Source organism: Poecilia mexicana, unplaced genomic scaffold, assembly GCF_051168715.1.
Source record: "Poecilia mexicana isolate PSO_F unplaced genomic scaffold, ASM5116871v1 scaffold_2, whole genome shotgun sequence".
NCBI classification, from domain to species: domain Eukaryota; kingdom Metazoa; phylum Chordata; class Actinopteri; order Cyprinodontiformes; family Poeciliidae; genus Poecilia; species Poecilia mexicana.
Genome location: NW_028263371.1, coordinates 7,122,245 through 7,136,682, shown reverse-complemented (window position 1 = coordinate 7,136,682; position 14,438 = coordinate 7,122,245). Strand labels below are relative to the sequence as shown.

At 37.6% G+C, this 14,438-nt stretch overlaps 1 protein-coding gene across 3 annotated transcripts; it reads right to left on the bottom strand.

Moving 5' to 3' along the window:
* Positions 1 to 3,864: 3,864 nt before the first annotated feature.
* Positions 3,865 to 13,635, bottom strand: clta (clathrin, light chain A). 3 transcript variants are annotated; one of them, XM_014970344.2, is made up of 7 exons: positions 13,321 to 13,635; positions 12,667 to 12,695; positions 11,630 to 11,747; positions 10,456 to 10,567; positions 9,957 to 10,010; positions 6,876 to 6,911; positions 3,865 to 4,939 (listed from the first exon to the last, which is right to left on the bottom strand). In XM_014970344.2, exons 1-7 carry the CDS (start codon positions 13,496 to 13,498, stop codon positions 4,768 to 4,770), a joined length of 699 nt encoding a protein of 232 aa, XP_014825830.1. In that variant the 5' UTR covers positions 13,499 to 13,635; the 3' UTR covers positions 3,865 to 4,767. The 3 variants fall into 3 exon arrangements, with proteins under 3 accessions (XP_014825830.1, XP_014825831.1, XP_014825832.1); XM_014970345.2 differs by lacking the exon at positions 6,876 to 6,911 and having other exon boundaries at positions 13,321 to 13,632; XM_014970346.2 differs by lacking the exons at positions 6,876 to 6,911; positions 9,957 to 10,010 and having other exon boundaries at positions 13,321 to 13,623.
* Positions 13,636 to 14,438: the final 803 nt, after the last annotated feature.

Here is a 14,438-nt window from a genome sequence, read left to right as displayed (position 1 = left end):
GTAGCACGTACGTGTTCCACGTAGCAGCCGGAATGGTTTTCAAAGTAAAAGCATGGCCATTGAAAGTTTTTTATTATTATTATTTTATCTTTAAGCAAACTATGACAATGAAGATAAGTGCTAATTGTCTCAAATATTAATATTATCATTTAAATATTGAAAATATAAAAGAGAAGCAGAAATGGGGGAATGTTTTTTTTATTGCTGCGAATGAATGAATGAATGAATGAATGAATGAATGAATGAATGAATGAATGAATGAATGAATGAATGAATGGTTGGTCAAAAGCAAAATGAGCAAAACGTGACTTCATTTGGTATTCTGTTTAAAATCATTAAAACATGATACTACTGACAAAATGAACAAAAAAATTGCTTTTTCTTTGTTTTCTCTTGTTTTTTGTTCCTGGTTACTTGACCTAAAAAGTATTCTTCACAAAGTTTATGTTTTAGTCAATGTTCTTAGATGAAACCAACTAATGAAACGCAAAACAGAAAGTCACTAAAACATCGTACAGACACCAATTTGAGGGCAAACGTTACATTTTATCGAGTGCCATCATCAAAAACATGAACACTAATATCTGTTGGTCAAAGTTCCATTTATTATGGCTCAAAGGAAACTCTAAACAGGTGGGTTATAGTCTTGATTTAAAGAAACTCAGTGCTTTGACTGCTCTAGTTCTGATTTAAAACAAAACAAAACAAAAAAAAAACCTAGATTTTTGACTTACTTTTTTTTTCCAAACATTGATGTCTAATGAGAAGTCCTTCTTATGTCTCGTGGCTCAGTGGAAGAACAGCTGCATCACATGCTAAGGTTACACTCCTAGTTGCAGCTGTCCAGGGTTTAATTCCTTTACACCGTGCCTTCCTCTTTTCTCTCTGTCATTCCTGTGTAGCTACTGCACAAAATAACTTTTGTTTGTTTTGTTTTCTTATAAACTAGATTATAGATTTGTGTCTCTTTTGCACGTTGTTCATATTTGTTTTGCTTATCATGTCTGCACCCACTAAACATGTACAATTTAACATAACTCCAATAAAAACAAAGGACACGTGTCATTACTTTTCTGTCACTATGCATGGCTCCTCCATTATATTGTACATTTGGAGAGTACAAACACTCTGTCTTAGCAATGTTCTGCAGAGCACAGGATTCATAACTTCCTTTAGGAGTCTATGAATGCACCAGTCAGCCATAATAAAAGCAGCCATCAACACTTGTGTTTTAAATATTTATTTTGTTTTTCTCTGCCGATTCTGAATAAGTTAGCTAGACCTTTCATCAACATTTGTGCCAGTCTTTCAGACAACAAATGCCAGATCTGAATGAAATACTAGTTTTCACTGAAAACTATAAAAAGCTACAATGTGTTTGTGATCAAATTGTATGATTTTCTTTCTCTGTCTCTTGTCTACTTTTTCTATTTTCTTGCTCCTCAAGGTCCTTTTTATTTTGGCTACTATGGTATCAATAAGCACAACAGAGCAGCACTATAGTGTGGGAAAAACTACAATAAGGGTTAAAAATTTTTGCTCTGCAACATGAGTAAGACTCCACGCTTTTCTTGGTCAAAGAGTAGTAAGTCATTAGTCAGACAGGTCAGTGCTGTTAAAACTATTGTGCAAAAATAATTAGAGGAGAGATCTTGTCTTGATTCAGCCAAACTTGAAAATGACATCTGGTGACTATGAAACATGGAAGAAAGAAAGTCTGCCAGACAAAACGTACCTTTTAGACACAGCAGAACCAGAACAAGCTGAAGTAAATGTATTAAATCCAAAACATTGGTGTCACATTATGTTATATTCACTGGACTGTAGGGCAATTTCATAAACCACACCAGATCAATTTTATCTAACCAGGATACGCAGCTCTGTGAAAAAGTGTTTGGCCAACCAGAAATAACACAAGAGTCATCCAGAAGGCCACAAGAGCTCAGAACGAGCATAAGCTCAATGCTTACGGCCCAACCGGAAGAAAGAGACTGGGCAGAAACGGCATCAAGATAAGATAGTACATTATTTATCCGGTGGCAGATTCAAGAATCTTATGGCATCATCTCATCATCTCACATGATCAAGAGATCAAAATACACACTATAAAAAGATAAGAAAGACGGCATGGTCACTGTGAGTGCAACAAGGTAAGTGGCTGCAAAATATAAAAATGGCTACGGAGAATAAACGCAGGTAAAAAAAAATACAAAAATGGCTACCGAATATATTAACATAGACAATGAGTCACAGATGTAATGCAACTGACTGATTCAAAAGAGAAAGCTTAATGTTGTCTGTTACAGAAAAAATAAACATTGGGTTTCTTTGTGGCATTATCCAACCGCATGCCACGAAAGTCTTCTTCAGTTAGAAACTGTTTTTCTCCTTCACACAGTTATCGTGTTAAGCAATTTTAACACTTGGGTTGTGTTAAACTATTAGCAATAAACGTGTCGAATTGAACACATCATATAGTCGTCAACAGGTAGTGCTTCATTCTTACCACCAGGTGGCATAAGAGGTTTCAGTGTTGAGCTACATGAAAGCGACTTTGAACATGACATCAGAAAACGAGCTGGACTGAACATTTCAGAAACTCCTTATCTACTGAAGTTTCACTCAAAATTGATTTGACATGACAGACATGTAACATCCCAAATAACCACTTCAAAGAAGCATCAGACTCTGAAGCATTTGGGCTCCAAGGATGACGGCATCAAGATTCAATGATTACATGTTGACTTTTAAAGCCCTTTTAAAGCTCGTCTTAAAACCCATCTATTTTACTCGGTTTTCAACTCCAGCGGGATCTAGTTTTAAATTGTATGTTTGTTTTTAAACTGTAAGAGGTTTTTTTTTTTTTTAAATATTATGTTGCATTTTAATGTACAGCACTTTGTATCAGCTGTGGTTGTTTTAAAGTGCTTTATAAATAAAGTTGGTATGGTCAGAAAGCTAACGCAACGATTAGCATCCAAGGTAAGTAATGGTGAACAAACACAACCCTGAGGTTCTTCTTTATAGAGCATAGAGACAGAAGTAAAACCGACCTATTTTAAAGGGCATTCCTTCAACAAGTGAACAATTTTTGTAAGTGCATGAGGCTGTCGAATTAAAAACACCAGTTCACGATGACTATGGAGAACAGGAAAAGAAAATATTTCCATTACTTGACAAAAAAATATGTTTAAGGAAAAAGAAAAAAAACAAAGTATATACATTTCTTGTTGAAAACACGTGTATGGAAAAGGAAAAACAAAAAATATAGATGTCTGCTCAATTTATATCATATTTGGGTGGATGCCCTTGTCCAGGAAGTGGGTGAGCACGAGAGTCCTGCCCAAAACGGACAAGTATGGGAAGATGGACAAGTATTGATAAGTTTGATTTTTTATTTTTTTGGTCACTTAGTTTGGCATTTTCTTCACAGAATCATTTGGATAGGGTCCAAAGTTACTGTGGATTTTCATGATTTTCTTCTGTGTGGGATTTGTCAAATTTGACACGAATAGTCAGTCATTTGGAAGACGTTCAGAGTAAAACAAGTTGTCAAATCAGCTTTGATAAATGATTTTCTACCTCTCTTCTACAGACTTAACAAAAAAAAATGGCAAAAATATTTTTCAAGATGAATCCAGAAGCTTGGTCATAGTTTATGTTGGACATAAACTTTTACGAGTTCGCTTTGTAGTCTAGAGAGTACTTTGTCAATTGTTTAAGAGTAAGAGTAAGATGACACCGGATAAATCCGGTGTCATCAGCATTTTGTCATTTTAAGGATACTACACATATGATATTGAGACATTTGTAACCGAGTTCTAGTCTCCATATAGCAAGCAGAAAAATGACAGGACAGCAAAATTATCTTCCTTTTTTTTACTTGTACTGAAATCAAATGGACAATGAATACAACATGGTCAAGGAACAACTAGCTAGTATCTAGTCTTTAAAACCACAACGGTCTAATTTCAGTGACATAAATGTTTATATACTGTATATATTGCCTTCTGTATATGTACATAGGTACACTCAAAGTACATACACACACTGTTAGGGTTTGAACACCCATACAAACAGGTCACACGATTTGTAATGATTGAACTTCCTTCACTTCTGACTGGATGAGGGGAAAAAGAAGTTTCCAAAACAAAAGAAATGCATAGATTGGAAATTTGAACACGATATGCCACAATGAAGAACTACACACAGTAAAGTACACTGGATTTGGAGCTTGGTCCCCAAAAAAGAAAAGAAATACAAAACAGACACCAATACTTCACTAAAAGGAGAACAGGAAGTGATATGTTGGAGGGCAAACGATGGAGGCTATACAACAGCATTCTGATATTGTTTGGAGGCGACGGAGGATGTAGTGTAGCTGTAAGCCTTAAAAAATACAAACATCAATCTTTCCCTTTTAGTGTCCCAACTCACCACCCTTACAGTGTTACGAAGGACCACAGACCAAACGCTTTGGTCAAATCCAACGAGACTTTAATATGGGGCCACAAAACGTGAGGTCTCGACTAGTCTGAGGCGGAAAGACGGAAAGCTTTCAAAGGGGGCGGAGAAAGGATAATCTCTACAGGCCTGCGTGAAAATGGAAACCCGGGCTGTCCCCTTCACCTTAGAAGATAAAAGTTGTGGATTCAGTAGTTGGTTCGTTGGTGTGTGAGGTGGAAAAAAATAAAAACAAAAAAAACAAAAAACAAAAAGAAAAGAAAAACATGACAAGGAATGGACTTCCTCGGATCTCTCTGGTCTCTAACGGACCAGCGGGGACTGCTTTAGGGAGATGAGGACGGAGCGCATGCGGGACACGTCTTTGGCCTGCTTGCTGGACTTGGGGTTGAAGTCACAGAGCCGAGCCACCCGCTCCCACTCTGTGCCGGGGTTGTTCTCGTCCAGATCCGAAATCATGGCTTCCTCGGCCGCCCTGACAAGAGGAGGAGGAGGAAGGGGGAAAAAACGGGTCGGTCAGTGGAGGAAGAAATGAAAGATCCATAAAAACAAACATGAGAAAGTCTCTGCAGAGAGCCAACACAGGTTTATGCTGGGTCACCTTCATGTAAGGAGTGCACCGATTGGCCTGTCCTAATAAGCAATAAATCAATCAATCAGCTGGTAAATTAAAACAAACTCAGTTTCCATTTGTATGATTTATCATTTCTCTTTTTTTCCACCAAAATCTAGATGACAAGTTTTCAGTCTGGAGCTTTGGTCACAACGAATCCTACTTTTAAAGGACAATTTTGCCTCCAGAGATTTCATAATTCATTTTATTTGTTGTTCTTGTTTTTATTTATTATGGATATTCAAAATGTCTTCCAGTTTCAGGGCTAAATGTTCACTAGAAGTTAAAGCTTATTGATCTTTGAGAATATGTTCCTGCATCATTATGCCATTAATAGTAATTGCAATAAGCAATAATATTATTTTGAGACCAATTGTTATTGCAATAACTTCTGGGACAATTTTATCACCCAGAAACATTTGTTATCATGACAGGTCTATGCACCGACTGCTTTTTTCTGACTGATTGCTGAGCTTTAAAAAGTCTCAGTTGCCAACTCCAATTTTGGCCAATACTGGGTTTTTTTTCTTTAAAAAGTTGCTAAATATAGCAACTTGACACTAATTATTGTGACTATTGTTTGACCACGCACATGCAGACTAGAGTCTCTGGCAGCAGTTCAAAAGGGAACAGTGGCTGATTTTTAGAAATTTGCAGAGGTAGTCAAGTATTGACTGATCACCAATCATCCAAAATTATTTGGGCCGATTTATCATCCAACTGGCTTATTGGTGCACCCATGTTTCATTCTGCTTTAGCTCCTCACTTTTGACATTTAGCTCAAATCTTCTAGATCCGACAGGAGGATTTCTCAACTTTTGGCTGGGTTGGACTGTTTGCTCTGCAGAATCTGCCTCAGCACAGGTTTGTCCCATCATAAATATCAAGTTTAATTACACCCACAGCTTTATTGTCTGCAACACAGCCGCACCCTCGTTCACACATAACACCACAATTACCCGATTTGTCAGACGACCCACAACAGCAAGCAGAGGTACGTCAATACCGCCGATAAAAGAAAAAACATTAAAAAGGAAAAACAGACTTGGCCAAAATAAATAAAAGGCTGGAAAAGGGTTTTACTGGTTAAACACAATTAACTCCTACAAATACGCTAAAGCTTGCCTTGTGGGTGCACATTTGACAAAAATCTCACCCATGTAGAGAACATTCATTAAATATATGACCAATAGCAGAAAGCTTTGGCCTTTTTTTTTTTTTTTGCCTTTTTCTTTAACCGAGCTACTGCGACTTAGCCATGCGCTGTGCTGCGGCAAAGGAGCAGGAATGGTTTCCTTTCATCTTGTGTGTGAAAAAACTAAACAGACCGAAAAGGGTAAAAATAAAAAATATATATATAAATATATAAAGAAAAATAAAGTTGATCACCAAGACCTTTTGAGATCCAATCCAGGCTATGAAAAAACAACTATCTAATACCCACCCACATAATACCACCCCCAGAGTTAATCTTTATTTACACTGACATATTCGGAGTTCCCACACTGTCTGTAAACACAAATTCAGCTCAAATAAATAAATTAAAAAAAAAGTAAAACAGTAAAATGGGGGATGGGAAACTAACCAACATTCACAACCATCTACCAAACACAAGGGACTAAAAGGACAACGGCATCAAAGAAGGGACAATACAGCAATCAGTGGAGTTAAACGAAGTAGCAACTAAACTGAACAAATAAAGAAAAAAAACAACAAAAAAACAGTCACAAGTTGGATTCCGTCCTCAAAAAATATCAAATACTTAAAGAGTTTCTGGGGTTTCGTTTGTTTACTTAACTGGTCTAGGCGGTAGCAAGGATGGTTAATGTGTGTGCTTTAAGGTGCAGAGGAAAAGAAAACAGGGAGAAACAGTTTCACCAGTCAGAATTAAAAAGAGAGAGAGAAAGAGAGAGAGAGAGGAAGAGGGGCGAGTGAAATAAAAGACAACAAAAATGAGCTCATTGCAGATGTGGAAGCCAAACATGCCAAAGCGACAGTTTTCTTTATTCTTCCTACAGAAATCATTTGTGTGCAGCTTTTGGTCCAGTAAGCAAACAACTCTTTGCCAATAAATTGAAATTTGTGCAAGAACAAATAGAAGGAGCATTTTATCCGGTTCTCACCACGCCGACTACGAATCAGCCTCAAAGCTCTGAGGTCAAGTCCAAACCGAAGGCTGCACATGTCAGTGGCATATCAACCCGTTTCACAGCAGATACTTAGAGCTGGGAGTATTAAAGTGGGCTGCATCCCACCTCAGCACCCCACATGCTGATCTGATGTGCAAAACAAACCTTCCATAAAGTGGTAATCAGCCCCCTCTAATACTAGAGATGCACCAATCAGAAATGTGGCTCATTTTCAATCATTTTACTCCTAAAACTTTGACATCCTGAGGCTGACTTTAGTGCATTTTGATTTTTCTTCACAAAACTAAAACTGTACAAAAACATACAAGACGAAAATACTTCTTTGTCTCCAAATATGTTCTACCCAGAACTCAAGTGACCTAGTTTGAGCTTCAACTGGTTCAAATTACTGTATATAAAGACATAAAAAAAAAAACTTTTTAGGCTCATTTTGCTATTCAATTAATCAAAATAAGTTAGCAGAATTTTTAGCAACAGATGCATCCTTTGCTACAAATAATCAAGCGTTCACTAAAGGAAATACTGTGTTGTTGAATCTTAGACAATACCATTTTTATTTTCTCATTTTTAAAAAAATGTTTATTTACATCTTTTAATGCATTTCTAATAGCGTAAAAAAGCCTAGTAGCAAAATGAAAAGTCTGCAGAATGTGCCAATTTATTTCAAAATAATTGATAACTAATCACTAGCTGCAGCCCTAAACAGGCAGTTAAAACCTCAAAACATTTCTTCAATAAGCTCCATAACCCCAACACTCTCCTCAAAGCGTCACTCTCACAACCTCAAGACACGTCTCCACATGTTTAAAACGTTTTCTCCCCCTAAATATTCTTCAATCTTTCTGACATCTTTTTTAAACTTCTGCACCAGGAGTGTAGTTGTCAGTGTGAACTCACTGATCATAAATAGTTTGGATCTTTGAGTCACTTCCCGCCTTTTCACCGGTTCGGGCTTATCGAGATGAAAATTGATCAAATCCAGCCACCAATCAATTTCTTGGTGCATCTCGAAATAAGGCGACTTCAGCTTTCCCACTTCACCTCCAATTATCTGCTATGAAATTCGACTACCAGCATGTCAGCAACACATTTCTAACAAAGCATGAGAGCTGTCTTGTTTGAAGCAGTTGTCTGTTTGTCAGAAGTAAAGTTATCTTGAAGGTGAGGAAAGTTTAATCAAAAACATTATAAAGCTGCATTACAATAAACAAAGTTTAAAAATACACCAAAAGGTGAACAAATTGATCATCTACAACTGACTGATTAATGCAAACGCACAACTGCTTCAGCAACCTACTCCTCTGTAAATTTACATCAAAGAGAAAATTTAAAACAAACATGAAGACACTATTTTGAAACAAAAACGGAAGCAAATTATTGTTGGAAAGGTTTCCTATATCCTGATGCAACTTCAGGAGGACAGAGAATGAAAACAAGCAGTTTTGGAAGAATGGAGACGATCTGGATGAGTGTGACTGACGACTTGTGAAGCATGTTTTAATGTTGAAGTGGACCGAAACTAAAAGGGCCGATATGCTAAAGTTACAGGAAGAAGAACAAAAATAGATGCAGTCAAAAACTTTAATCTCAACTTTGACTTGTTTATTCCAACCTCTGAACAGTTTGAGCATGTTCTCATTAAGGCTGAAATGATTAATCAAATTAATCGTGATTAATCGATTAATTAAATAATCGTCACCTAATTTAGTAATAGATTAATCGTTAACCAGAGTACACAGACTCTGAATAAGGCCATTTGGTGAATCTGCAGTCAATAAGCCAAAACTGTGCAAAAGATGAAATACATTTCGTATTTGCGATGAGAATTTTTTTTGGTCTGTAAATCCGTTTTACCCAGAACTTCTCAATCACATTTTTAGCTTCACCTGGTTCAGATTCTGTACAAATATTAAAAATCTCCTATTAAGTATCTTTTGTTATCCAATTAATCAAAAAATAATAATTATATATATATATATATATATATATATATATATATATATATATATATATATATATATATATATAAAATCTGCAGATTAGCTGTCATTCTTTTGGCTGCAGATGAACACAGTAAGGAGATGCTACTGCACACATTGCGTTTTAGGAAACAGAATTTTATTTTCATATTCAAAAACATAACTGATTTGAAAAAGTCTTAAGTTGTTAAATGAAAAACCTACAGAAGGTGCCAATTTTTCAAATCACTTGACATCAGAATAATCAATAGCTAAAATAATTGTCTTTAATAAGCAGCACTAGTACTTATTCAAATTTTATTCCCACTGCGATAAATTCAAACAGAAAAAGTGAACTTTTTTTTCAGTTTTATCAACCTTTTCGCAATTGCTGGGAGGGACAACAAAGTTAGTTAGGAGTCAATTTCAGGATCCTCTTTGGACAAATTAATCAATCGGTCTACCTCTGGTGTAACAACATGCAAGTGAGTGGTTTAGCATTTTAATAAATATTTAATATCAATCGTTCTAATAAACATCGTGAAAGGCATCCACTCAGATGACATGCAGACGAATGGGTCTGTAGACGTCACTGGAAGTAGTATTTACGAAGGAAGAAATCTAAAAAAAACTGGATTTAAAAGAAACACGGCAAATACTAAAGGGTGACTAATTTACTATGAGATAAATGTGATGTGTGCTGTGGAGAAAACGATATGAGAGGGAAATAAACAGGTGTTAAGAAGGAGGATGTTAGTTTGAGCAACATACACATAACCAATGAGGTCAGAGAAGGGCTGCTTGTAGAAGTCTTCGTCCAGCACTCTGGACAAACATCCGCCCAACGACAGAGCAGCGAGAAGGCAGGGGAGGAGAGAAAAAACAGTAACAGGGAGGAGGGGATAGAAAAAAACAAAAAAACAGACGTTATCATCGGTTAGCACTCAGATATAAAGTCCAACCATCAGCTTTTTTTTTATCTTAAAAAATGAAGAGTTTCACCAGCTCAAAGAGGAAGAGAGGCTCCCGGGTGACTGTCGTTTCCGAGGACACAGCAGAGCAGCACACATTCAGCAACATGAGTGGGTTATTAACTAAAAGGCTATATCCCGTTGAGGCAAGTCTTAATCTAAATGTGCTTGATTTGGGTTTAATCTAAACAGTAAAACAAATTCTACGTGTTTTCCAGGCTACAGTGACAGCTGAGGGTCTCCCTAAGCGTAAACCCGTATCAGGTTGCCATTTTGGAATCCGGCCACGAAGCCGCTACCTGTTGTTGGATTTAGTTTTCTCCAGCTGCTCGTTCTGCCTGGCATGCCAGTCCTCCAGCTCCAACTTGGCCTTCTCCTTCCACTCGGACTCCTGCTTGCGAGAGTTGGCATCTGTGGAGGGAATGCGGCGAGGCATGGGAAGAAGAATGAAAAATGAGACAAAAGCATATTAAACTCAGACTCTTGTGCTGAAAAAAAATGTCAGCGGATGGAATTTATCGATTTTCGACGCAAATGTGGGAATCGCTTAAATTCAGGAGTTTGTAAGTTGATGTCTGTGAGGACGTTTGTTTCAGAAGAGGAAATGTTGCCATTTTGATTTTGATCATTTGTTGTAAAAATAACCAGCTTATCCACCTACACCGTTTTTTCCACTGAAAGGAATTTCAATGTTTATTTCTGTATTAATTGTCTTTTTTGTTTAGTTCTTTTCAGCATCGTGTGGTTTTCTTTTTAAGGATAAGGAAGGATGAAGTGAAATGAGGGATGGTAGGAAGATGAGGAGCAAAGGAGGAAGAATGGATGAAAGGAAATAAGGAAGAGCAGAAGGAAAAGACGACAGGAAACAAAAAACCCCAAGAGAATGACGAATGAACAGGAAGAATGAAGGACGAACATAAGGAAAGTCAGAAGGAAAGAAGAAAATGTAAGAAAGGATGGTGCAGAAAAAGGATAGAAGGAAAGAGGATATTCCTTATCCCGTATTCAAAGTGTATTTTCCAGACTGCACAGGAACCCTGAGCCAAGCCTTTTCGAGCATTCCTACTATGTGACTAACTTTTGACAAGTTTGACACTAAAAGACAAAAATGTTACATTAGCACAGACTTTATTTCAGTGAGAAACTGCACTGGATGCGCCATTTTTATTCAACACAGGCAAACGGAAAAACATCAACTGGTTCGCCATTTAAATGATGCTGACTTCTTCTGTGCAGGAAGTCAGTGCAACTATGAATAAATACGACTGTGACATAAATATGATAACAGATAGATATGTGGCTACGTGAATCACAAATGGGCTCCAGCTTTTAGGAGACAATCAACAAATCAGGGAAATTAAGCTGAAGCTGTTTCTCTGTGCAGATCTTTGGGTTTTTACTTGTCGCAGCACAGAAAGCACTGATCGGTCGCTCATGAGCTGCTTCAGAACCGAGTCATCTCTGTGAACCTACCTAGCACCTCCAGCCGCTCTTGTTGTTCCTCCCTCCACTTCCGGAGACTTTCAGGTTCGGCCTGCAGCCGGTCGGCGTTGGAAATGGCTGCATAGGCATCTGATGGACCGTTGCTTTCCTTCAAAACAAAACATTTACTTTTTGATGAAGTTCTAATAAAATATATATATGCATTATTCAATAGCTTTCTGAAAAACTAAAATATTGCTCCTGATAATCCCAACACTGCATCTGGCATCTTTCGCCCTTTATTTCTGATTTGCAGGCACCACATCCGTTCCTAAAAGTGGGTTTCTCTCCGTCTCTCTCTGCCAGAAATCCTGACGGTGCAGAAGGACGAAATGTTGCAATGACAGCACAGGAAAAGGAAGCCGGAGTCATCAACTACAAGAACCTCAACGCGCACGGTACTAGACTGAAGTAATGATGTAGAAAAAGCTGAAAGTCGGTGAGAAATTTCCACCTACGTTCATTTCCAACTTGGCCTCATCATTTCACAAGAAAACAAAACAAAACAAAAAATACAGAAAGAAACCAGTTGGGAGTTTTTCAGCCTGAAAATGTGTAAAGCTTGTCACTATGCAAAGTTTCATGCCAAGCAAGTGTCAAGTCCAACTCATTTTGAGGAGGTTTTGTATCTACATTGGAAAACAAATAATTTAAACAATTTCCCAAGATATTCGTCATGCTCTACTGAAAAATGTAAATGTGGTTTTATGACTCTAGTGAGCCTCAAAACAAAAAAAAAGTCCTTAAGTTTAGTTTAAAGAAGGTAGGCACGATAATGTTTGGGTTCCAGGTACAAAAAAAATTGAGATAGAACATTTTAGTTCCGCCCCCCCAACCCCCCTCAAAATCAAGACCACATGAAGAAACAAAGTTCAAACTAAAACATCAGTTTGCATCGGTTTGTGAAGCCTGTAAAGGCTAAATACACATTTATTTAATGAAAGGTTAAAAGACACAAGTAGCTACAAATTCAGTCAATCTGGGGGGGGAAAAATGAAACTTATAGGAGAAAATAATGGAAGTATTACCCCGTGAAACTCTCCATTGATGGCGCCGTCTATTAAAAAAAATACAAAAAGTTAGAAAATAAAACCATACATATAAAAACACAAAGGGAAAAATTTCGAATAATAATTTTTAACGCTTTAGGAGTTGCATATGCGCACAATTACATGTATGACATGTCAGCATTTCTAACCAACAGTTAAAATGACACATTACTGGTCAAAGGTTGCTGCGTCGTACATAAATGTCCTCCTGCGGTTACTAGTAACGTTTGTGTGAATAGAATGGCCACCAGCAATGAATGACACGACCAAGAAAGCTACAGCTGATGTTATCACAAGCCTTTAGCCCATACGAAACGATGGCAAATGCTGCATTTATTAAACAAAGCACATTATGAAACCACCCCGAGTCCTAATACAAGCTCTTAACCGTTTCAGGAACTCAAATTAATCTTAAATAAACCCGACAGCAAATAAATGACAGCTCCATTAGCATTAGCTAAGACTAGGCGCATTAAATGTCGTGTCAAATTACCGTTTGTGTTACCGCGAGCATTTATAATTTACCGTCTTCTATCCTCGTAATATCCCCAGGTATTAACGGTAGCTACACAAGCGAAGTAACCCTGAATGGAGGTGTTACGGTTCCTCCGTCGGAGCACAGCGGGGACGAACCGTTAGAGTCTCTGAGCGACGAAGGGACCTCTCCGCCGTCCAGGATGCTGAAGCCCTCGTCATTCTCGATCCCCGCAATTTCGCTCTCTTGTTGGGCCAGGAAAGCGGCGGCCGGGTCCTCCTCCGAGCCCACACCGTTTCCAGCGGCGGGTGCGTTCAGCATGTCAAAATCATCCATGTCGGTAGAACCTGCGGGAGGATAAATACGAGAAACGACAAGCAGGTGCTGGGATCCACGAAGAGCTATCAGCTAAACGGGAAGAAGGGCGAGGGGAGGGGTGACAAATCTATAGCTGTCGAAGCGGAAAGAGGGGGACAACCAATCAAAAGGCAGGATTGCTGATTGGCAGTATTAGTAGCCAATCAGTGACAAATTACATCAGAATTGGACCAATTACATCTCTTTAATCATTGCCTACGGGTCCCATGATCAACTACGTGTGTAAAAGCTGTTAAAAAAAAAAAAATCCGCAGTCATAGACTTCTGGCAGCGTTTATGTGCAGCTCTGTCGATTTACCGTTAAGTTCTTAACAATTCCTTGTTTTACTTCACTTAAAGTGTTAAATGGGATCAAGAAAAAAAAAAGCCTGTAGACACGTTAGTAACAAAAGTCATGTAATAATGTCTTATTCGTAAATGTTGCTCTGAAACAATTAAAGAGTCCATGTTAAAGCGTGGCTGTGTCTCTGTGAGCACTGTTTTGATGAAAAATTAAGTAAGTTCTAAATTTAAACCAGAACAATAACTATCTTTGTTCAGAATCCCATATGAACCGGTATGGGCCTTTCTATCCAGAAGAATTGAAATACATATTACAGGTGTGCCGTCGCAATAGGTTTGAGAGAGATTCTTATTTAATCTGGCATGCTGTCAGCCTTTTCTTTTAATTTCTTCTACTTGTATAATACTATCTGGATAGTACTCCATTTCTCATTATAATTTAGTAGCTTACATACAACACATTGCCTTGCACAAGTAGCCTATTCTACACCTTTTCATATTTTGTCTAATTAAAATCCCAGATTCCAATATATTTCACCTTAACTTTCAGGGAATGACCAGAACAAAGTAGTGGATAAATGTCATATATTTTTTATTTTCATTTATCTATTTATTT

Coding starts and splice junctions, on each gene's coding strand:
- clta (XM_014970344.2), bottom strand. CDS start 13,498: ATGGATGATTTTGACATGCTGAACGCACCCGCCGCTGGAAACGGTGTG. Junction 10,011..10,455: donor AAAACTAAATCCAACAACAG/GTAGCGGCTTCG, acceptor ATGTTTGTCCAG/AGTGCTGGACGAAGACTTCT. Junction 6,912..9,956: donor TCTGACCTCATTGGTTATGT/GTATGTTGCTCA, acceptor TGCACCTTAAAG/CACACACATTAACCATCCTT.